General features: G+C 45.5%; 1 protein-coding gene across 2 annotated transcripts; it reads right to left on the bottom strand.

The window, feature by feature from the left end:
* Nucleotides 1–723: 723 nt before the first annotated feature.
* AICDA (activation induced cytidine deaminase) lies at nt 724–23,773 on the bottom strand. Of its 2 annotated transcripts, XM_053298800.1 has the most exons (5): nt 23,766–23,773; nt 22,957–23,104; nt 7,221–7,491; nt 6,083–6,198; nt 724–1,739 (listed from the first exon to the last, which is right to left on the bottom strand). In XM_053298800.1, exons 1-5 carry the CDS (start codon nt 23,771–23,773, stop codon nt 1,686–1,688), a joined length of 597 nt encoding a protein of 198 aa, XP_053154775.1. In that variant the 3' UTR covers nt 724–1,685. The 2 variants fall into 2 exon arrangements, with proteins under 2 accessions (XP_053154775.1, XP_053154774.1); XM_053298799.1 differs by lacking the exon at nt 23,766–23,773 and having other exon boundaries at nt 22,957–23,201.
* Nucleotides 23,774–23,788: the final 15 nt, after the last annotated feature.

The following is a 23,788-nucleotide window of genomic DNA, read 5'->3' as shown; positions in this document are numbered from 1 at the left end:
AAATCAGATAAATAAATAAATATGTGGGGTGTGGGGAGAAAACTCCCTTTATGTAGAAAACTAGTACAATAGAGAGAAATGTTCGGTTTAGTCCTCTCCACAGTGTGCTATTTACTACAGGTAAGGAGTTTCATTCAAAAATATGCCCCCCCACACAAACTTTCCTCCAACTTTTCCTTTACACACACACACACCTGCAGTCTGAAGTGGTTAAGTCAGGATGGGCTCCAGGTTTGAAGGGATCCTAAAGGGATGACCTCTGGTGACCCCTTGACATGCTACTGAAGGTAGTTTTCTTTCATTCTCAGTGGGTCAGCAGCAACAGCATTGTAGCCAGTAGCTGCTGCTTGCCCTGCCTCCCCCCACAATGATGCCCCATGTAGCATTATGAACCCAGCCCGCCCAATCCTCCATATAGGGCCAGGCCAAGCATCAGCAGTGGGCTCTGAGCCCTTGGCAGCTGCTTACAGGTGCCTTGTGCTGTCACCAGCCCTGAGTCCAGTACAAGCATCACAGAATTTCTGTATTGGTATTCTGAGATACAAATAGAGAATCAAGTAGACATGACCATAGAAGCTTAATATCTCTTGACAGAGATTTTTGAAAACATCTCAACTTTTAAAAGTCAATTTTAAGTTTTAAAATGTTATCATATATTAAATTCCTGTAAAAAGCAAAATTCCTGTTGCTTAATACTGAGTCAGAGCATCTAGCATAGTACCATCTACTCTGGCTGTAGCTCTCCCAAGAGCTCAGACTTTTCCATCACTGCTACCTGATCCTTTAACTAGAGATGCTAGAAACTGAACCTGGGACCATCTGCATGCCTAGTACTCCTGGCTTCATTTCCAGGCCAGCATATCTTCACCTCCTTGCCACTGTGATGTGATAAGACACGAAAGGAAAGCTTGCTAGGTTCTTTGGAACTTTGGGGGGCGGGGGGCGGGGGGGGAGGTTCAGAACAATCCAGTGTTGAAACCACTTTCAAAAAGGGTATCAGACCTCTGAAGAGCATTTCCACCAACATTTACAGTTGCCTGCAACAAGAATCCAACTTAAAACCTTGGCACAATGAAGACCCCATGACACAGCTGCATGCACAGCAGTACAAAACCAATGCCAAAGTGGCAGTGCTGCTATCCAGTGGCGGCAACATGGTTTCCAAGTCCATCCAGTATCAGTAAATCTCTGTTGAAAACATATGTGGCCATCAAGATTTGAATTTCACTTTCTGCACCATGTAAAGCCAATGTTCTTTGTAGACGTTGAATACTTCTGCGATATTAGCTGAAAGTTTGAAGTTTTTAACTCCAAATCGATGGTGTTGCTAAGCAATTCAGCTAGTCTTTCTCCAGCACTAACTGATAACTCTCTAAAATGTCCATTTGTCTAGCTGTCCTCACTGATAGGAATATAATCAATAGGGACAAATTACTTGACTTTTTAACTTGACAAATTACTTGACTCTGTTCGAAGAGGCTTTGACCCCTTCCAATAGAGAGGGAGCACCAAACAGTGTGCAAATAAAGACCCTCAGAGGGTCTTTCTTATTGTTTTTCCTGAAAGCTGTGATTTTCTCAGGATGTGGATGTTCATGACAGTAAAGAAGGAAGATAACAAAGGGTTAAATACTTCCGGAACGCTGTGTCCAGAAGGTTTGGATGCAACATCTTTTCCCCCTTCCTTTAAAGTCCAAGAATTCGGAAGGCATCTCGCAAGTCATCAATTTCATAAAGTGGCTGTGAAAGAAGGGGAAAGAGTGGTCAGATTGCAAGGAACAGTGGTTTAAGGAGCAAAGGGGAAGAAAAACAAAAAGTCAGAGAAGACCAACAGCAGGAAAAGGAGGGGATGTTTAAAAAAGAGAGAGATAGGATTCATGAGGTGAAAAAAGGGGGGGAAGGAAAGTGAAAGAGAAATGAAGAAGAGAGAAGGGTAAAAGTGCTAAGGGCAACTATGAAACACATTGAGGGAACAGAGGTAGCTGCCATATTCCGAGTTATACCTCTGGTCCATCTAGCTCAGTATTGTCTACACAAACTGGCAGTGGCTCTCCAAGGTTACAGGCAGGAATCTCTTGGAGATGCCAGGAAGGGAACTTGGTTGGAACCTGCTGCATGCAAGTATCTTCCCTAAGGGAAATATCTAACAGTGCTCACGTGTAGTCTTCCATTCAAATGCAAACCCTGAACATAAGAACAGCCCTGCTGGATCAGGCCCAAAGCCTATCAGGTCCAGAATCCTGTTTCATACAATGGCCCATCAGATACCTTGGGAACCCACAGGCAAGAAATGAGGGCTTGAGCTCTTTCTTGCTGTTGCTCCCCTGCAACTGGTATTGAGAGGAATGCTGCCTCTGGCAGCTGGAGGTGGCCTATACGCACCAGACTAGTAGCTGTGACTAGTAGCTGTGATTTGACCTGTCCTTCATGAATTTGTCTAAGCCCCTTTTAAAGCCATCCAAGCTAGTGGCCATCACCACATCCCATGGCAGAGAATTCCATACATTAATTATGTGGGATGTGTGAAAAAGTATTTCCTTTTGTCCATCCTAAATTTCCTGACCTTCAGTTTCATGGGGTGACCCCTGGTTTTAGTGTTGTGAAAGAGGGAGAAAAAGTTATCTCTGTTCACTCTCTCTACTCCATGCATAATTTTATACACCTCAATCATAAGTATAGTTGCCTCTTTTCCATACTAAAGAGCCCCAAATGCTGTAGCCTTGCCTCATAAGGAAGATGATCTAGACCCCTGATCATCTTGGCTGCCTTCTTCTGCATCTTTTCCAGTTCACAATATCCTTCTTAAGATACAGTGATCAGAACTGTATGCAGTACTCCAGATGTGGCTGCACCATATATTTATATAAAGGTATTATAATACTACCACCTTAAGTGGCACAGCGTGGAAATGCTTTACTAACAAGCAGAAGGTTGTCAGTTCGAATCCCCGCTGCTGCTATATCGGGCAGCAGTAATATAGGAAGATGCTGAAAGGCATCATCTCATACTTCTTAAGAAGCCTTCCCTAGATCGCTCAGTGATGGACAGTTATAGGCCAGTCTCCAATCTCCCATGGTTGGGCAAGGTGATTGAGAGAGTGGTGGCTAACCAGCTCCAGGCAGTTTTAGAAGAAACCAATTATCTAGTCCCATTTCAAACTGGCTTTCAAAATGGATATGGGGTTGAGACAGCCTTGGTCGGCCTGATGGATGACCTTTACCAAGGAATCGACAGAGGGAGTGTAACTCTGTTGGTTCTTTTGGATCTCTTGGCGACGTTCAATACCATCGACCATGGTATACTTCTGGATCACCTGGGGGAATCGGGGATAGGAGGCACTGCTTTGCAGTAGTTCCACTCCTTTCTCTCAGGCAGATTCCAGATGGTGGAGCTTGGTGACAGTTCCTCTTTAAAACAGAAGCTATTATATGGAGTCCCTCAGGGCTCCATTCTGTCACCAATGCTTTTTCATATTTACATGAAACCACTGGGTGAGGTCATCAGGAGATTTGGTGCAGGGGTGTTATCAGTATACTGATGACACCCAAATCTATTTATCCTTATCATCATCATCGTCATCAGGAAATGGCATTCACTTCCTAAATGCCTGCCTACAGGCAGTAATGGGCTGGGTGAGGGATAACAAATTGAAGCTGAATCCAAGCAAGACAGAGGTGCTCATTGTGGGAGATTGGAATTTAAGGGATGAGTTAGATCTTCCTGTGCTGGATGGGGTTACACTCCCCCAGAAGGAACAGGTACACAGCTTGGGAGTGTTCTTGGATCCAGGCCTCACCATGGTATTTCAGGTGGAGGCTATGGCCAGGAGCGCTTTCTATCAGCTTTGGCTGATTTGACAGCTGCGTCCATTCCTTGAAGAGAACGATCTCAAAACAGCAGTGCATCAGCTGGTAACCTCCAGGCTTGACTACTGCAATGCGCTCTACGTGGGGCTGCCTCTGTATGTAGTTCCGTTCAAAATGCGGCAGCCAGATTGGTCTCTGAGGTAACCCGGAGAGACCATATTATGCATGTCTTAAAACAGCTGCACTGGCTGCCGATATGTTTCCGGGCAAAATACAAAGTGCTGGTTATTACCTTTAAAGCTCTGAACAGCTTGGGTCTGGGTTACCTTAGAGAGCACCTCCTTCTGTATGATCCCCATTGCTCGTTGAGGTCATCTGGAGAGGTCCATCTCCAGTTACCACTGGTACGTCTGGTGGCGACTCGGAACCGGACCTTTTCTATAGCTGCTCCTGGTCTATGGAATGCACTCCCAGCAGATATCTGCAATTTAGGCTCGCTGTCGGACTTTAAGAGAGCCCCAAAAACCTATTTGTTTGACCTGGCCTTCCAAAGCTTGTAAAGTGTTGTTGTTTTTTAAAAGTATTTTAATTGGTTTTAAATGGTTTTAATCATTTTTGAATTGTTTTTATATTGTTTTTAGCACTGTGTTTGAATTGTGAGTTTTATGTCTCTTTAAAAAGTTGTTGTACACTGCCCAGAGCCTCTGGAGGAGGCGGTTTATAAATGTAATAAATAAATAAATAAATAATTAAATAATACTGCGCAGGAGGAGGCAATGGTAAACCCCTCCTGTATTCTACCAAAGACAACCATGGGGCTCTGTGGGTGCCAGTAGTTGAAATCGATTTGACGGCACACATTACCTTATTATAGTATGAGCATCCTTATTTTCAATACCCTTCCTAATGATCCCTAGCATGGAATTTGCCTTCTTCACTGGTGCTGCGCACTCCTTAATAATCCCTTTCATGCCCTTTCAGGGTCCAACCACCTCCCTGGCAGGTTTTCTACTTCTAATATATTTAAAGAAGTTTTTGTTATTCCCCTTTAACACTTCTAGCTATGTGCTCCTCAAACTCTCCTTTTGCATCCCTTATTGTCTCCTTGCTTTTTTTTTTTTTTTTTGCCAGAGTTTATTTTCCTTCCTGCTCTTCATTTGGATTCCATTTTCTGAAGGAAGTCTTCTTCCCTTTTATAGCTTCCCTCACTCTAATTGTTAGCTACCTCCTGAACTTGGTGGTACCTTTACTCCTTCTTGGTATATATTCCAACTGAGCTTCTATTATTGTGGTTTTAAATAAGTCCCATGTTTTCTGGAATGATTTGATCCTCCTGACTTTCCCTTTTAGCTTCCTTTTTACCAGTCCCCTCATATTTGAGAAGTTTCTTCTTCTGAAGACCAACACATCTATGTCAGACTTCCTTGGCCAGGGGCATAGCAAGGTTGGAGTGGGCCCAGAGACAAGATTTTAAAATGGGCCCCTCGCTGATATACACACACAAACACACTTCACAATATATAGTGAACTCACACTCACATCTCCATTATGAATAAGAAATTCGGAACATACCTGCTAATACCAGCTTTTTGCATGGAAAATCCTATCATTCTTCCTCTCTCCCTTACAAAGGTGTTGCTAGGTACTTAAAAGATCCAGGGGGTACAACACGGGTGGGCGGGGAGTCATGTGACGTGCCTGTGGGGGGCCCTTTGAGGCAGTGGGGCCCCGAGACAACTGTCTCTCCTTGCCTAATGGTAGTTATGCCCCTGTCCTTGGCAATGCTCCTCTCACATACAGGGTATAAGCAGCTGAGCAAAGGGGACAATTCATGCTTGCTACCACAAGACCAGGAACATAAGAAGCTGCCTTATACTGAGTCAGACCATTGGTCCATCTCGCTCAGTATTGTCTACACAAACTGGCAGCGGCTTCTCCAAGGTTGCAGGCAGGAACAGGAATCTCTCTCAGCCCTATCTTGAAGATGCCAGGGAAAGAACTTGGAGCCTAGATGCTCTTCCCAGAGTGGCCCCATCCTCTAAGGGGAATATCTTACAGTGCTCACACTTCTAGTCTCCCTTTCGTATGCAACCAGGGCGGACCCTGCTTAGCTTAAGGGGACAAGTCATGCTTGCTACCACAAGACTAGTTCTCCTCACTGAGCTATCTGGGCAGAAAGTGACAGAGGAGCAATAAGGAAGGAGAGAGAAAATGGAGAAGAGAAAGGGAAAAGAAAACCCCCATCACTGAGAGTGAGGGGGGGGGACAATTCCTCACCAAAAGGATACGTCGGAGCTTCCTAGCAAGACGTACAGAATTTTCATGAAGTCCTTCCCACGCTTTGAAGGTCGTCTTGCGTTTCTCCACAAAGGTATTCCAGCAGTAAAAGTAATCTGACAAGAGAGGTAAATGGCAGATTCAAGCTCAGTTTAGTCTTTTATGGCATAGCTCCATTACCAACATATACCTGTTTTATTGATATCACTAACTATCACAGCTGCTCTTAAACATAGCTCAGTGGCAGAGCAGCTGCTTTGCATGCAGAAGGTCCCAGTTTTGATCGCTGGCATTTCCAGGTAGAGCTGTGAAATATCCCTGTCTAAAACCTTGAAAAACTGCTGCCATTCAGAGTAGACAATCCTGAGCTAAAGAGACCAATGGTCTTTCTAAGGAGAAGGCAACACACCCAGGAAATGGCAGTTCAGTCCGTGAAGGATCATTCTTTGTTAGCAATCCCTAGGTCTCATCTCAGTTTCCAGAGCTGCCTGGGGAAGTGGACAAGGCTGTCCTTAGGGCAGGGCGAGCAGGGTGACCACCCCAGGCCCCACTCTTTTAACCCTGATTAAAATTAACTGGAAGGGACCTGACACTGACTGATTTTCCCCAGGCTCCGCACCCCGTCCAAGCTCTCTAAGAACAAGTGGGAATGACAATTATTTGTCAGTTCAAATCTATTGTGTAGGTCTGAGGAGGAGAGCTGGTCTTGTGATAGCAAGCATGAGTTGTCCCCTTTGTTAAGCAGGGTCTGCACTGGTTGCATATGAATGGGAGACAAGTGTGAGCATTGTAAGATATTTCCCTTAGTGGATAGGGGCTGCTCTGGGAAGAGCACCTGCCTGCTTGCATGCAGAAGGTCCCAAGTTCCCTCCCTGGCGTCTCCAAGATAGGGCTGAGAGAGACTCCTGCCTATAACCTTGGAGAAGCTGCTGCCAGTCTGTGTAAACAATACTGAGCTAGAGCGACAATGGTCTGACTCAGTATAAGGCAACTTCCTATGTTCTTATGACCTCAACTTCAGTATATGTTGCTTTTTTCTTAGCCTAGCTTGTGTTCTCTGTCTCTCTCTCCTCCACCCTCCCCTCCCCTCCCCAATACCTTTTTCCATTTCCTACATTCTCCTCCTGTTCTGTCTCACCTTTGAAGGTCATGATGGCAATCTGTGCTCCCGCACGGTGGAGACGTCGCAGCCCTTCAGGCTCAGCATTGCGATCCTCACAGAAGTATAGACGGGCAGCAAAGATGCGGAGTGTTAGGTTAGGATAGGCACGCAAGAAATCAGCCACATGCTGGGCACAGTCATAACAAGGGCTCCATGAGGTGAACCAGGTGATCCGATAGCAATGCTTTGGATCCAGGTCCCAAGCAGAGATGTAGCGCAGGAAGAGAACTTCAACATGGACACCTGACTGAACCAGTGACACAGAAAGGAGAGTGGTGGGACCAAGATATAACCAGTGAACAGTCAGAGCATAGTTCACAAGAAGTGAGGGCATGAGAGTTAAGACAGGCCTGCTGATCCCCCACTTCCAGGTTAGGCTACAACTTATTAGGACTAGTAAACCAACAGAACAAAAGCTTTTCCTGGACTCAGGGCCAGCCCTAGATAAACAGCACCTTGGGCAAGGAGTGACTTCAGTGCCTCCTCCCGTCCCATGGTAATTGATGGAAGTTCATTTTTGTAGTTAGTACCCAAACAACTTGCAGAATATTGAATCAAAGGTGAAAAACACTGCTTTTTCTGTAGGGGAAGAATGGCAGTTCAGTCCCCAAATAGCAAAGCAAAACCAGTTTGGTGAGAAAGCAGCAAAGCAAGAGGTCTTGAGACAGTTCTTTAGTACTGAAGAACTACAAGGATATATTTATTTATTTAAAATATTTCTATACCACCCAAAACTTGCATCTCTGGGCGGCTTACAATTAAAATTATTTAAAACATTAAATCAATTAACAATTAAAATCATTTAAAAGATTAAAAACATTAAAAACCCAGTATTAAAATTATTTAAAACTGTAAACCTAATTAAAAGCCTGGGTGAATAAATGTATTTTCAGTGCCTTTTAAAAAGTTGCCAGAGATGAGGAGGCTCTTATTTCAACAGGGAGCACATTCCAAAGTCCCAGAGCAGCAACGGAGAAGGCCTGTTCTGGCAGCTGTCAGAAGAGTTGGTGACAGCCTCAGGCGAATCTCTCCAGATGATCTTAGCAGGCAGTAGGGCTCATGGCGAAGAAGACGTTCTTTTAAATAACCAGGGCCTAAGCTGTTTAGGGCTTTATAGGTAATGACCAGCACCTTGTATTTTGCCCAGAAACATATCGATAGCCAGTGCAATTCCTTCAAGACAGGAGGTCTCTCCTAGATGACCCAGAGACCAACCTGGCTGCCGCGTTCTGAACCAACTGCAGTATCCGGACTATGTAAAAAGGCAGCCTCACATAGAGCGCATTACAGTAATCCAGCCTAGAGATTACCAGCAGATGTACCACTGTTTTGAAGTCATTCATCTCAATAAATGGATTCAGCTGGCGTATCAGCCGAAGCTGATAAAAAGCACCTCTGGCCACTGCCTCAACCTGGGACACTAGGGAGAGGTTCAGATCCAGAAGCACCCCCGGACTGCACACCTGTTCCTTTCGGGGGAGCATGACCCCATCCAGAACCAGGAGATCAAAATTGTCTCCCAAGTTTCGACCCCGCACAATAAGTACCTCAAGGCTCCGTTCGGGAGCCAGACCATGCCCCCTGTGTCTGACGTCAGACGTGGGGGCGGGGCTAGCCCCACATCTGATGTCACATGCAGGGGGAGGGGCTAGCGGGGGGCCCGCCGTGGCCACACATGGGCCATCGGCAATCTCGCTACGCCCCTGAAACATAGATAGATAGATAGATAGATAGATAGATAGACAGATAGATAGATAGTGCGGCCACACCTGGAATACTGCTTACAATTCTGGTCACCCCATCTATCCCCCTATCTGAGACTTGTGAAGATAATAATTCTTTCGAAGGACTTGTACCATACAAAATGCTATCCTTAGAAAGAACACAGAGCTGATAAGTCCTTTGTGAGGATGTCTCGGCAAAAAACACTGAATATCCGGACAGTTTTTAAGGACTTACCAGTGAACGAATTATTATTACAAGCTCCATATAACAAAACGGACTATTATTACAACACATCTCTTTATGTCAAGGACTTACAAACGAAAGAATTATTATCTTCACAAGTCTCAGATAGCAGAACGGACAATCATTACAGCGTATTTCTCTTTGTCAACTACTTTGGGAAATAGTCAAATTGTTTTGGTGTTCTGTTGTTACATTACAGTCCTTCATACTGATTTTGCAAGACTGGTATTTTTACCATCTTCATTATTCTGTGCTCCTGGCAATTTTGGACATTTTCTAGTGTTTACTGTATTTAAAGAGTTTAAAGAATTATTTAAGGAATTCAAGGCACATATATTTTAAAATATAATTATTTAATTTTTGAATTTGCATATTTATATATAAGATGTGGTGACAGCCAAGAACCTGGATGGCTTTAAGAGAGGTTTGGATAACTTCATGGAGGAGAGGTCTATCATCAGCTACTAGTTGGAGGGCTATAGGCCACCTCCAGCCTCAAAGGCAGAATGCCTCTGAGTACCAGTTGCAGGGGAGTAACAGCAGGAGAGAGGGCACGCCCTCAACTCCTGCCTGTGGCTTCCAGCGGCATCTGGTGGGCCACTGTGTGAAACAGGATGCTGGACTAGATGGGCCTTGGGCCTGATCCAGCAGGGCTGTTCTTATGTTCTTAACATCAGAGACAAAACAGAGCCCTGAGGGACACCATACAAAAGTTCAGATTTTGAAGAACAGTCTCCATGAGACACATCTGAGCTAGGAGCGGAACCACTGCAAAGCAGTGCCTCCCATTCCTAGTCCCCTCAGACGTTCCAGAATGATACTACGGTCAAGAGTATCGAAAGCCGCTGAGAGATCCAAAAGGACCAACAGAGTCACACTCCCTCTTTCAATTCCCAACTGGAGATCATCCATCAGGCTGATCAAGGCAGTCTCCACCCCATAGCCCGCCCAAAAGCCAGTTTGAAATGGATCTAGATAATGAGTTTCCTCCAAGACTGCTTGGAGCTGGGAGGCCACCACCTTCTCAATCACCTTGCCCAACCATGGAAGGTTGAAGGCAGGCCTGTAATTATTTAACTCTGAGGGATCCAAGGCAGATTCAAGGCATTTATTTAAAGAAAAGGTTACAAACAGATGTAAAAAAAAGCCTGTAGCTTAATTTCAGCTGTAGCGCATGGCTGAATAGAGAGACTGAGCCATCTCTGAAGAGACAAAATGGAAACTAACACTGGAAGAACAAAGGGGAGGAGTCCAGCACTTTTATCCATGACCCTAAAAACCCCCAGTGGTCACTATGAGACATTGCAGCTGAGAGCTGATGCTGCCAGGGTCCTGACTGATTGATTGATTAAGTGCCATCAAGTCGGTGTCGACTCTTAGCAACCACACAAATAGATTCTCAGGGTCCTAGTTCCAACATTTTCTTCTCCCTAGCTCACTCCCCAGTTCATCCATGAAACCGTGAATGACCCAGATCAAGATGTTCCCTCCTCCCCAGGTAGGCAACCTGGGTGACTACCGAGCTGTCTCATCCCTAAGGCTGTTGATTCAAATAGGATAACTGCATGATAATAGGATAACTATTTGAATGTTGATTCAAATGGGATAACTGCATGGATTGCTTGAGCATCTTTCCATGTGAAAGGCTGTAGCAGACACTCTGCATTTAGGCACAAGCTAAGTAAGGTGCACCTTAGGGCCTCACATTATGCCCTCAATCCATGCAATTATCCTATTTGAATCAATGTATGGATTTACCTTCGCCTAAGCACCTCCATGTATATTCGTCTCTGAATACCAAAAAATGACTGAATTTCAAGTTTTATAATAGTTTGAAATATAACAGAGATTCTAAAACAGACATTATCATTCTTCTAAAACAAAAATATGCTTATATGGCTACACAATTATTTAATTTAATAATTGTATGATTATGAACTCAATAGAGTTCATAAACCTGTGCAGAAATAACTGTAAGTTACATTAAAATTTTATTAGACCAGAGATCGGTTTAGACCAACACCCACCATTGTGGTTACAGGCAATGTCCGTCTCTTCAGATGAATGCTGCTATAACTGTGAGCCAGGGGCGTATCTAGGGTGAGGCAGGCAGGGCACATGCCCAGGGTGCCACTTGAAGGGGGGGGTGCAATTTTTTTTTTAAAAAAAATATTTAAATGGCCACCAAAAACAAAATGGCCACTGTGTATGCTCAAATGGCCTCTGTGAGGCCCTAGGTCATGCCAGGCCTCACAGAGGCCATTTGAGCATGCGCTGTGGCCATTTTGTTTTCAGTGGCCATTTTTTTAAAAAACAGTTCTTCTAAGTGGTCTCTGTCCATCACACGGATGGGCTTCTAAGCAGCGCCAGAAGCATCCGGAACCTCACAAGCTAATCTTTCTTTCTTTCAGTATCTGCTTTATGATAGGTAGCTAGGCTCCACCCCTGTACACCTTGGTCACATGACCCTCACCCTCCTCCTCAGTTCCTTTTTGTCCACCAAAAGAGAAACATCTTGAATTACCTCACAGGTTACTCTATTAGGATTTGTAATTTTTGGTTTATTCTTTCTGCCTCCTTAACATATTTCTCTCTATATCATTTTGCGGTTTCCTCTTATTCGTGTTTAGTATTCCTTCTTAAATTCATCCCTCATTCTGAGGTGAATGCTGAGGTGATTTTATTCACTGCATGGCCTGTATTCTGGCCTTTAAATGTTGTTTGAAATGCAAATCTGCCTTTCCCTCTTCAGACGTGCATAGCCTGGTTCGTCTCAGTGTGTGGCGATTCCAATGAATCAGGCCCTCTTAGACATCGTTCAGAGTTATTGGGAAAAACCGTCTTCTGTCCAGGCAGTTTCCAGAAAAGTATAGAACGTGTATAAAATTTGAGCAGAGGACTCTACTTTCTTGCTTAAACACCCTGCATTGAACTCTATTATAATAGAGGCAGCACAGACTAAGTCTAAAAATAAACTCCTCTCCACCCCAGTGGATAGGGAAGGACGCAGGCTGGATGCTATGGGCAAGCGAGTGTATTCCAGTTCTGCGATGCAGATGAAGATCGCGAACTACCAGGCCTGCATGCCCAGGTACAACCATCTGTTATGGGGAAAACTGTCGGGGCATCTAGAGTCCCTCCAACCACCACAGCAGGAGGCTATCCTCTCCCTTCAGAAGGAGGGTTACAAGCTGAGTAAGCAGCTCCTTCATACTTCCAAACATTTGACCGATTCAGTGGCCAGGTCTCTGACTACATCAATCTCCTTGCGCCGTCATGCCTGGCTTTGGTCCTCCGGCCTACATACTGAAGCAAGGACCAGAATCGAGGACCTCCCATTTGATGGTTTGACATTGTTTGGAACTCAAACGGATGAGATGATGGAATGTGTGCAGAAGCTGCGAAAGACAGCAAGGTCCATGAGCTTCGTCCCTGCATCTTCGGCACCTAGATATAATAGATCCTTTCGCTCACACCGCCCGCACCAACACCGCCTGTCTACACCCAATACTTATGATCAGTCCTTTCGGCAGCACCATTACCTTCAGTACAACCAGCAGTACAGAAAGCGACAGTACCAGACCACCAAGCTGAACTAGCAGAAGTCCAAGCCTGTGCCCTTCCAGAAAAGGGCATGACTACCCCTTTCTTGGATCCCGACTGAAACCATTCCTGAGCTGATGGGAAAGCATAACTACGGACCCTTGGGTCCTCACCATCATCAGGCTGGGTTACGCAATAGAGTTCTTACAGCGTCCTCCAGACTCAGGCATGGTGTCTACCCCTACGAACCCCATACTCAAAGAGGAGATATGTACCCTCCTTCACAAGGGAGCAATCGAGCGTGTGTCAGTTCATCGGCCAGACGGCCATTTCTCCCGGTATTTTACTGTACCAAAGAAAGACGGAGGCCTAAGGCCTATTTTAGATCTTCGTCTTCTAAATACTTATGTGCAGTACCATTGGTTCAGAATGCTTTCGATTTCAGACATTATGACCCTCCTGTCGGAAGGAATGTGGTTCGTGTCCATCGACCTCGAAGACGCCTACTACCACATTTCCATCCCCCCGCAAAACCAGAAATACCTTCGATTTCAAGTAGGAGAAGACATTTACCAATTCAGGGCCATGCCTTTTGGACTCTCCTCAGCACCAAGAGGGTATACAAAATGCATGGTGGTTGTCGTGGGTTATCTGGAAGAAAGAGGGGTTCAGATATTTTCGTACTTCAACTATTGGTTGCTGGTAGCCCACTCGCCGGACCGCCTCCGCAAGGATCTTGATATGACTATACAACTACTGACAGATCTGGGTCTATCAGTCAATTACAAGAAATCGCAACTACTCCCCACACGATGCATCAGGTTCCTGGGGGTCATGTTAGACTCTGTGTCCATGACAGCGCGTCTGCCGGAAGACCGTATTCGGAATATTCAGCAGTTGGCATGCCATGTTTACAGTCAGGCTCTTCACCTGGCAAGGACACTGCAAAGAATGTTAGGTTTCATGGCCTCCACGACGGCTACTCTGCTGACAGCCAGGCTACATATGAGACCTCTGCAGCGATGGTTCCTCGATACCTTCAGACCAGCGAGAGACCACAATTCCAAATTTCTGCAGGTCTCGACTCAGATTCTCCATACTCTGAAATGGTGGGTGACTGTATGGAATTTGAAACAATCAACTCCCTTCCACAAGCCATCTCCCCAAGCGCAAGTGACGACAGATGCTTCAAAAGATGGTTGGGGAGCGCATCTGAGAGACCTTCGCATAAATGGTCATTGGACTGAAGAAGAATCCAACCATAATATAAATTTCTTAGAACTCTTGGCCGTATACAAGGCCTTGAAAGGTTTTTTGCCAGAGGTACGAGGCTGTCATGTACAAGTCATAACAGACAATACAACAACCAAGGCCTACATCAACAGGCAAGGAGGGACGGGATCTCGTGCTCTTTTGACGCTAACGCTCGAACTCTGGCATTGGGCCCTAGAACACCACATGGTCCTTTCCTCCGTGCACGTCAAGGGACTGAACAATTCCTTGGCAGACTCTCTGAGCCATTCAAGTCACACATCTCACGAATGGCAATTGGATCTGGACGTATTGCGTACCATCTTCAGTCTCTGGGGCTCCCCAGTAGTCGATTTGTTTGCAAGTGAGGCCAATCACCAGTGCCTTCTCTACCACTCCAGAGGAGGAATTGGGAAAGGTTAGAAGGGCGACGCATTTGCGACCAGTTGGTCGGAGAAGTTTCTATATTTGTTTCCTCCAATTCCCCTTCTGCCTCAGGTTCTCCAAAAGTTGGACCTGGACTTGGCAGACTGCATTCTGATAGCCCCTTGGTGGCCGTGTCAACTGTGGTTCCCTCATCTCCTGCACCTCTCGGGGAGCCAGTTCGTCCGACTGCCTCTCCAACCATCACTTTTGTCAATGCAGGATGGCCGGATTCTTCATCCTGACATACAGTTGTTAGGTCTGACGGCATGGAGAATCCAGCTGTCTGGTCATCTGAATTGAAAGAGGTTTTGGCGGCCAGTAGAAAGCCATCTACAATGAGATCTTATATAGCAAAGTGGACACGTTTTTCAGAGTTCGCAGCCTTGAAAGGTTTTCATGGCCCGACCCACACAACACTTGCAGTAATTCTTGCGTATGTATTGGATTTAAAGAAGTTGGGGCTCTCTATGTCATCCGTCAGAGTGCACTTGGCTGCCATCTCGGCATTTGGGGAAGATGTTGTTCGTAAACCGTCCTTGTTCATATTAAAAGAGGTTAAACAGTTTTTAAAGGGTCTCGCCCAATTACACCCAGATATGCCCTCAGTAGCTCCTCCCTGGGATATACAATGTGTGCTCACGGCACTTATGGGTAAACAATTCGAACCACTAGCGACCTGTGACGTAAGGTTGCTGACTTTAAAAACTATGTTCCTTGTCGCAATCACGTCAGCCAGGAGGGTAGGAGAGCTGAAGGCCCTGGGCTGTGACCCCCCGTTTCTGTTGTTTCAAAGGGAGAAAGTGGTGTTTCGATTTGATGTTTCTTTTCTCCCTAAGGTAGTATCATCCTTTCATAGGTCCCAGCCTATTTCATTGCCTGTATTTTCCCCCAATCCCACCACTGCCTTAGAGCGTAAGTGGCACACACTAGATGTCAGGAGAGCTCTGGCCTTTTATATTGATAGAACTAAGGCTTTCAGGGCCTCCCCGTCCTTGTTTGTAACTTATGGTGGCCCCATAAGGGCCTTAGAGCTTCCTCGTGGATTGTGCAAACCATCAAGCTAGCTGGACGGACTCCCCCGAGTTCGCTACGTGCTCATTCCAAAAGAGCAGTAGCTATGTCCACAGCATTCGACAGGGGTCTCCCTTTGCAATCGATCTGCCAGGCAGCTAGGTGGGCATCGCCTTCATCCTTCATAAAGCATTATGCCTTGGATGTTAAAGCTTGTAAGGATGCTTCTTTGGGGAAATCAGTTTTACAAGCTGTGTTCGATTGACTGCTCCATTCCTTGTATTGCCGATGATTTCTATATGGTTTCCCTGCTGCTTCTCTTGCTGTTAAGTTCAATAAAGTTGTGTTTGTTCTACGTTAGCCTTGTTTTCCTGGCTCTGTGTGTTGTATTTGTGTAAAAAGCCTTGTGTCATTGGCTCTGCCCCTCCTCCATAGTTCTGGAGGCTGCTATGCGCCCATCTGTGTGATGGACAGAGACTACTTAGAAGAACTGCAAGTTGCTTACCTGTAACTGTAGTTCTTCTGGTGGTCATCTGTCCAGTCACACACTCACCCAACCTGCCCCACGCAGAGCTGGATTTGGCGGACTCTGGAACTGAGGAGGACGGTGTGGGTCATGTGACCAAGGTGTACAGGGGTGGAGCCTAGCTACCTATCATAAGGCAGATATTGAAAGAAAGAAAGATTAGCTTGTGAGGTTCCGGATGCTTCTGGCGCTGCTTAGAAGCCCATCTGTGTGACTGGACAGATGACCACCAGAAGAACTACAGTTACAGGTAAGCAACTTGCAGTTCTTCTAAGTGGTCTCTGTCCATCACACAGATGGGCGCATAGCAGCCTCCAGAACTATGGAGTAGGGGCAGAGCCAAAGACACAAGGCTTTTTACACAAATACAACGTACAGAGCCAGGAAAACAAATAACCTGCAGTTATTTTTTAAAATGGCCACCGCACATGCTCAAATGGTCCCTGCAAGGCCCTAGAGGCCAGTGGGGGAAGGGGGAACCTTTGCAGACCCCCCCCCTGCCTTTAGGAAGGCCCCCGAAGGGGCTACAGGTAATTTTTTTTTTAAAAAATTAATATAAGTCACTGTACACATATTCAGTTTGGCACTATGTACAGAAAATCAGGTCTTGTGAATAACTGAGCTGAAGCTTATGAGCTAGGATTGTATTCATTTGCTCTTACTTTGCTTCTTTTGATAAGTGAGTTAAATGTGATGTCTTAATAATATGGCTATTAATGGTGAGTTTGTCTTTGAATCAGTGTGAAATCCTTAGTATTAAGGCCCACTGGGAGTTTCTTGCTCTCTTTCTCCCATTTTAACTGTCTTTCTGAAATACTAGAATATATTCCAAGCAGTGACACAGTTTACTCTGCATATCCTTTAAATATTTTCAGAGTATCTGGGAAAAGTCAAATTCTCCATTTATTTTTAAAACTTATGTAATAGTGATGCTACAATGCACAGTAGAGAATTGGACAGGCACTTCTGTTTAGTTTTCCAGGTTTACCTCCACATAGCATTTGGGTATTTCATGAGCCCCAGCATACTGAAACTGGTAGTTTTCCAGCATATTTTGGTCTGGCTACGTCCACTGCTAAATAGTTTTTGAAATATTAAAAGATTAACGAGCTTGACTTGTATTTTTGAGCTGATATTATGGTAAAGTTATCTGAAAGATGGGGGTCAGGTGTTTGGACAGGGGGCGCAATTTCAGTGCTTGCCCTAGGCGCTATTTTCCCTAGATATGCCTCTGCTGTGGGGGGGGGGGGAGGTTGGCAGAGAGTGATGTGCCAGGCCAGGACTTCTGACCCCTTTCAATAATGTTATGGGGCCTTTTAAGCTTGACACAGTTTAGGGCCTCAGCATGTCATAAGCTGGCCCCAGGTATTTTTCACACAGGGCTTTTAGCTCCCATCTCCCCCGGAATGAAGGGTGTATATTCACATATCAGCCAGATTTACCCTGAAGTATTTGAGAGCTATTGGGGAGCACTTCACACACAATTTGGGTTTTTCATTGTGTGTTTAGAGTGTAGCCAAACTTATATTTGTTTTTATATATTTTTCATTGAATGTTAGAGTGTAGCCCAAGTGCCCTTGCCAAACGAGGTGAGACGGGTGACTACTAGGGAGAGGGCCTTTTCAGTGGTTGCACCCCATTTATGGTAAAGCCTCCCCAGTGAAGTTTGCCTGGCTTCATCACTTTGTTCTTTTTGACGCCATGTGAGGACCCTTTTGTTCACTCAGGCCTCTTAAATTTTAAATTTTGCTCTGATTTTAACTGATTTTTTAAAATGTATTTTAAATTGCTCTTTATTGTGTTTTTTTATTTTCTTTCTCCTCCTTTTTGGGTCTGTTATGATTTAATGTGTTGTGTGTTTTTATCTCATGTTTTAATGTTGGGCTGTAAGTCGCCCAGAGAACTGCTACGGGGTTACAAATAATATCTTTACAAATAAAGATGATGATAAGTATTATTATTATTAATTATATCCAGAGTTTTTAAAAATCCACTTTTTGTGTCTTGAAGTGGGGGCAACTTCGAACTTGCAGTAAAGCCTTGCAGTAAACTTGCGGTAAAGCCTGCTGTGTGAAAAATGCCCTGGCAGCAGAGTACAGTTGTAAGACTGGAATCCTTGATCCTGGGCTTGACATGTGCTCAGAGAGGCTCCTTGTTCCTTAATCTGAAGTGTGTATCTGCCCTTGCTCCCAGCCTCCATGGTTCACTGGGATCCAGTTAGTGGGCCTTGGGGTTCTAGGTGTTGTTGTTTTTAAGTTGGACACACAAACCTGTCCAGTCTGTCCTGTCACTGCTGTCGTGACCTCATTCTGCACTGGACTGTGTGACGTGTTTAGGTCAAGTTTGCTTTGAAAACAGAAAAGAGTTCCCTGGGGATCCTGCCTGCTTGGCAACAGAGCTTTCCAAGACTCCACTCATTCGTAATGCCAGAGGTGGGATATCTAGTTGGGTACCTTTTCTGCATATGTTCAGAGGCATCGTTGCTTTGTCCCAGGGCTGAACCTTATTACCATTGAAAGCAAGTGCAGAGGTTGAATATTATTGGGTTAAGCTCTGTAAGGGGGGAAAGGGGCAGAGTAGGGGTGCATTGGGTCCTGATCCTGCTCATAGGAAGGGAAGAAAATAAGAAAAACCCCAAGTCAGCCTCTTTCCACTCCTGCTTTGGGCTCTCCTCTGCTTTGGCTACCTGCTCTTCTGCGTTTCCAAGAGGTTTTCAGAGACCTTCCTACAAATGCTTGTACAGTCCTAGTCTATGCATGTTTACTCAGAAGTAAGCCCTATTGAGTTCAGTGGGGCTTACTCCCAAAGAAGGGTGCCTAGGACTGCAAGCTGAATAACTTTCCAAGCGTTACTAATCAGTGGCTGTAAAAAGGCTTTTAAACTATTAACAGTTGAATCCAGCAGCCTTTCTCTCCCCCTGCTGCCCTTTCAAGGAAAACTGGAGTCACTGTGCAGGACTTTGGAAAGTGCCCTCTGCACAGAGAGAGAGGGAAGAACTGAAGTGAGGTGTTAGAAACTGTGACTAGTGCAAAAGTCAAGGGAGAAGGTTTAAAACAATTTTTGCATTGTGCTGGGCACACAGGGAAGAAAGAAGCAGTCCAGATAACACCTCTGGGGAGGTTTCTCTTGTGAGTGCTGTATGAAATTAGGCAGGTTCCGACTCCAATGCCCTCCTTCCAGGCTTTCACCCTATATAGATAATAGTAATAGTAACTAGCCGACCCCCACACAGAGCATCTGTGTGTTCTTTGGAGCCGGCTACCTCTCCCCCCCACCTGCCCCAGTCTCCGGCCGGGCCCAGGCTGCCGGGCTGAGTGGTGGCCAAGGTGCCACCGCTGTGGCTGGGCCCGCCGCCGCCTTGCCTCAGCGGCCGCCGCCACCACCATGCCTCACCTCGCCTCCACGACCTGCCGCTGCCTTGCCTCTGCAGCCAGGCTCGCCGCTGCCTCGCCTCCGCGGTTGCCCGGCAGGCCAATTCTCCTGGGTGCGCCTCAGCCAATCAGGCACCTCCACCGCCCAGCCAATCACATTCCAAGGCATGCCCAGGAGAATTAATATAATAGATTGTCTTGCACTTCTGCCTATATTGCCACCACACAACTTCACCAGCAGTGCACTTACTCCTGGGCTTCCAGGCGGAAGTCCAGGGCCTCCATATCCCCTGGAGGCCCCCAAATCCGCTTTGGTCTGTCCCAGGTGGTGTGATCACTGCACTGCACCCCATGCTGTGCCACACAGCCAAGCATGACCTCTGTTTTCCAGGCAGAGGGTGGGGAAATGGGGAAAGGAATATGTGGGATGGGAATATGTTGTTTCGTGTTGAAATATTTCTGCTAATACATATTTGCATAAATATGCCTGTTTTATATTCTTATGTTCTTACTAGTGGGCCCGGGCACAGAGCATCTGTGCCTCAAGCGGGTCCGCCGCTGCCTCTGGCCTCCCCGCAGCCAGGCCAGGCCCACTGCCACTGCCTCTGGCCTCCCCACCGCCGCCGGCCTCCCCGTGGCCGGGCCCGCCACCGCCGCCTCTGGCCTCCCCGCGGCCGGGCTGGGCCCGCCGCCGCACCTTTGCGCCACGCATGCACAGAACACCCGCAAGAGACACGGACGCAGGTACCTTAGGGTTTTATTATATAGTAGGGATGTGCAAAACATTTCGGGCACAGATCGATCTGTGCCCAAAATTAGCAATTTCGGGTGATTCGGGGCCGAACCGAATCACCCCCGATGCCCCCCGATATTTTTCGTGTCCGAGCTGAATCACCCCTGATTTGTGCCCGAAAAATTCGGGTGATTCGGGATGTCTCTTTGAATTTGTGGATTCAAATGATAGCAAAAGTGTGGGTTCTATGATAGCAAATGAGATTTTCAATGAAACACCATGAATCCACTCTAATTTGCTATCATAGAATCCACGCTCAGAATACCTCAGAAACAACAGAACCCTGTACCCCATGGGGGTGGTTGGCACTCTATGTGCATTACACCACCACTCGCTCTGGGACACCCCAGCACCCCCCAAGTGCACTTATGGGGCTGCTGAAAGCTCCATTATAACTTATTATGAGGAAAAACCTTAAAGACACGTAAACTTCAACAATTCACCAAAAATCAGCCCTCTGCCCAAATCCTTTGAAAAAATTCAGGTAGCTTCCTTGCCCCTACCTGGCACTACCACCAACCCCACACTGCTCTAGGCCACCCCTTTGCCCCCCGCGTGAAGCTATACATTTGCTGACACCTCCATGCTTCTTTATGGAGAAAAACCTTAAAGATGCATAAACTTCAACAATTCCCCAAAAATAATCCCTCTGCCCAATCACTCTGAAATTGGGGTGGTAGCCTCCACCCATTAGGCACTACCACTCCACCCCACTCTTTTTGCCCAGATCCCACGCTATGCCTCCGAACTGCCCCAAAGACACCAAAACTTCAAAAATTCCCCAAAAATCAGCCCTTTGCCCAATCCCCTGAAATTTGGCTGGTAGCCTCCACCCATTGGGCACTACCACCCCACCCCACTATTTTGCCCCTGGGACCCGTTTTCCTAACCTGAATCAATTCGGATTCGGATTTAATCTGAATCCGAACCGAATCAGGGGTGATTCGGGTAGCCCATATTCGGGCACAGAACAGAACGGGGGTGATTCGGTTCGGGTCCCGAACCGAATCACCGAAAACCCAAATTGCATACCCCTATTATATAGGATGAGTTCAGTTGCTGTTTGCGTGTGTGTGTGAGTGTGTGTGTGTGTGTAGGAGGATGATGCTTAACTTGCAGGGGGAGGGGGGGTCCAGACTCCAAAATTACCTAGGTGTGCCTCTATTCACCAGTTGTTATTTTTGGTAGCTTGTGGTGAGGGCTAAGTGTGTAGGCACTGGTAGTAAAGAGACTTTGTCACACTCTCTGTTAAAATAGTGATTAAAGTTTCTGTTTACAAGTGTGACTGAAGTTGGTTACAGATATAACTTTGAAACTGCTTTTTGACTATTTGACCATGGGTGGTATGCTGAATGGTTACACTACTTAAAGATTTCTTATGGATTGGATGATATTTTGTTCAGTTGATTTTACAGATGATGATTTTAACTGGACTGATTTTACTCAGGATATCCCAGGGCAGGCGGCAGTAGTAACAGAGGCTTGCTGTTTGCCAGGGTTGATTAAAAATAAATAAATTTTAAAAATTGGATTTTGATTTTTTTTTTTAGTTAAAAAAATCCGATTTAAATCAAAATCAGATTTTTTAGTAACTCAGTTTTTTTAAATTTAAATTGATTTTAAAAAATCAGAAAGAACCTATTCAAATATATCATCATGAATAGTAATCATAATTATATTCTGTTAACATGGGGATGACAAATAACAGACCAAATCAGTCCTATCAGTGTCGTGGGTGGAAGTCACGCTGTGGTCGCCACGCTGCCGGCCTACACTATACCGGGCAGCCAAGCATGACTATGACCTGCACTGAGCAGCCGGGAGTGACGTCTGCTTTAGGAGGAGGAAAGAAATATGTGGGATGGGAATAAAGTTCTGTGTTGAAATGTTTCTGTTAATGCATATTTGCATAAACATAAGTTTTTTATATTCTTACATTCTTGTGAGTTCAGTTGCTGTTTGTGCCCGCAAGAACTCATGTGTTAAAAATACTGCATACTGTATGTGTCACATTGTGTGTGTGTAGGGGGGTGATGCTTAACTTGCAGCGGGCGGAGAGTGTGTGTGGGGGCCTCCATAGGCCATTAGGCTCAGTCTCCAAAATAACCTGAGTGCTCCTGAGTCCTATTCTGCAGGTGGTGTACATGCAGCAATCACACACACACAGTCAAGCCCTTGTTCTGCCCTCCCACAGCCCCTCAAATGCAAAGACAAAGAAGGTAAATGAATGAATAGAGGATTTGGAGGGGATGGAATAGATCTGAGCAAGGAGGAGGAGCTTGGATATAAATGCATGGGACGCGGAAGGGGGAGGAGGGAATAGAAAGTGAACAGAACATATTCATGCAGTGCTGAGGAAACTCTTTCTGAATGTATCCTCCATTGTAGAAGGGAAACAGCTATCAGGGCACTAGGCCGTAAAAGAGATCCCATTCGGGAATATTTTAATGAAGAAGTTGCTGTACCTGTGGATAAGAAAAATAAGCATGCAAAATGCAAACAGTGCAACAACAAAATACAGGGCCTCATTGCCTGAATGAAACAGCATTATGAGAAGTAGGTATCTATTATAGTGTGTATCTTACTTCTAAAAATGAAACCCACATCTATCTCTAAATATGTATTAAGGTTATATTAGACACCAAGAATGTACTTTTATAGAAAGTAGGAGGGGTCCACAGGGCAGGGCAGAATGCTGAAGGCTCTCTGGAACCAAGAGTTATATGAAACCAAGATGGATATATGGTAGGTTGTGTCTGTAAACAGGCAGAAGGATGTGTCTACTGAAGTCCTGAATGATGTGACTTCATCCATGTTCTGTACCTTATTACGTAGATATCCAAAATCCAGGGAGCAGGAGGTGGCACTATCCCGCCGCTTTACCACATAGCAAAGGTATGTTTCATGACGGCCTTTGGCCCAGCGCAGGTTCTTGAAGTTGTAGAGGAATTTCTTTTGTTTCATAAGAAGGCTGCAGGGAAACACCAGCATAATAAGAATTAACATCATGTGGGCAAGTACAAAGGTGATGAGGTCACTGGCAGAAGTCTAAAGAAGAGTGCCAGGGATTACTCACCCTTCTCTTGAAAGGTGGAGCTCTGCTTCAGAACGCATGGAGGCTGCAGTTGCTCACTGGTTATTTACTGCTCTTTTATCCCTCTTTTCTGCCATCGTGGAACTCAAGGTGATTTTATGTATGTATGTATTTGTTTGTTTATTTTTATTTGATTTATATACCACCCTTCCAAAAGTGGCTCAGGGTGGTTTATACTAAAATCAAAAATACATAACAATTAAAATAAAAAACCCCAATTAAAAGCAGATTAAAATTACAATTAAAACTAGGTAAAATTAAAACTAGATATAATTAAAAGCCAGGCTAAAAACATGGGTCTAAGACTCTCCAAGGAAGGCAATCCTCTTATATCTGTGGAGAGTGCATTCCACAACCTAGGGGTGACAACAAAGAAGGCCTTATCCCAGGTTGCCACCAGATGAACCAGTGGCACCCAAAGATGGACCCCCCCTCCTGATGCTCTCAGTGAGCAGTGGGGATCTTGTAGAGAAAGGTGCTCCCTCAGGTAACCTGGAACAAAGCCATTCAGATATACACTGGATTTCCAGGTAGTCACCTATCCATCTACTGACCAAGCCC

Source organism: Hemicordylus capensis, chromosome 2, assembly GCF_027244095.1.
Source record: "Hemicordylus capensis ecotype Gifberg chromosome 2, rHemCap1.1.pri, whole genome shotgun sequence".
Classification (NCBI taxonomy): domain Eukaryota; kingdom Metazoa; phylum Chordata; class Lepidosauria; order Squamata; family Cordylidae; genus Hemicordylus; species Hemicordylus capensis.
Note: the sequence above shows the minus strand (reverse complement) of the source record. Positions and strands in the feature narration are given on the sequence as shown.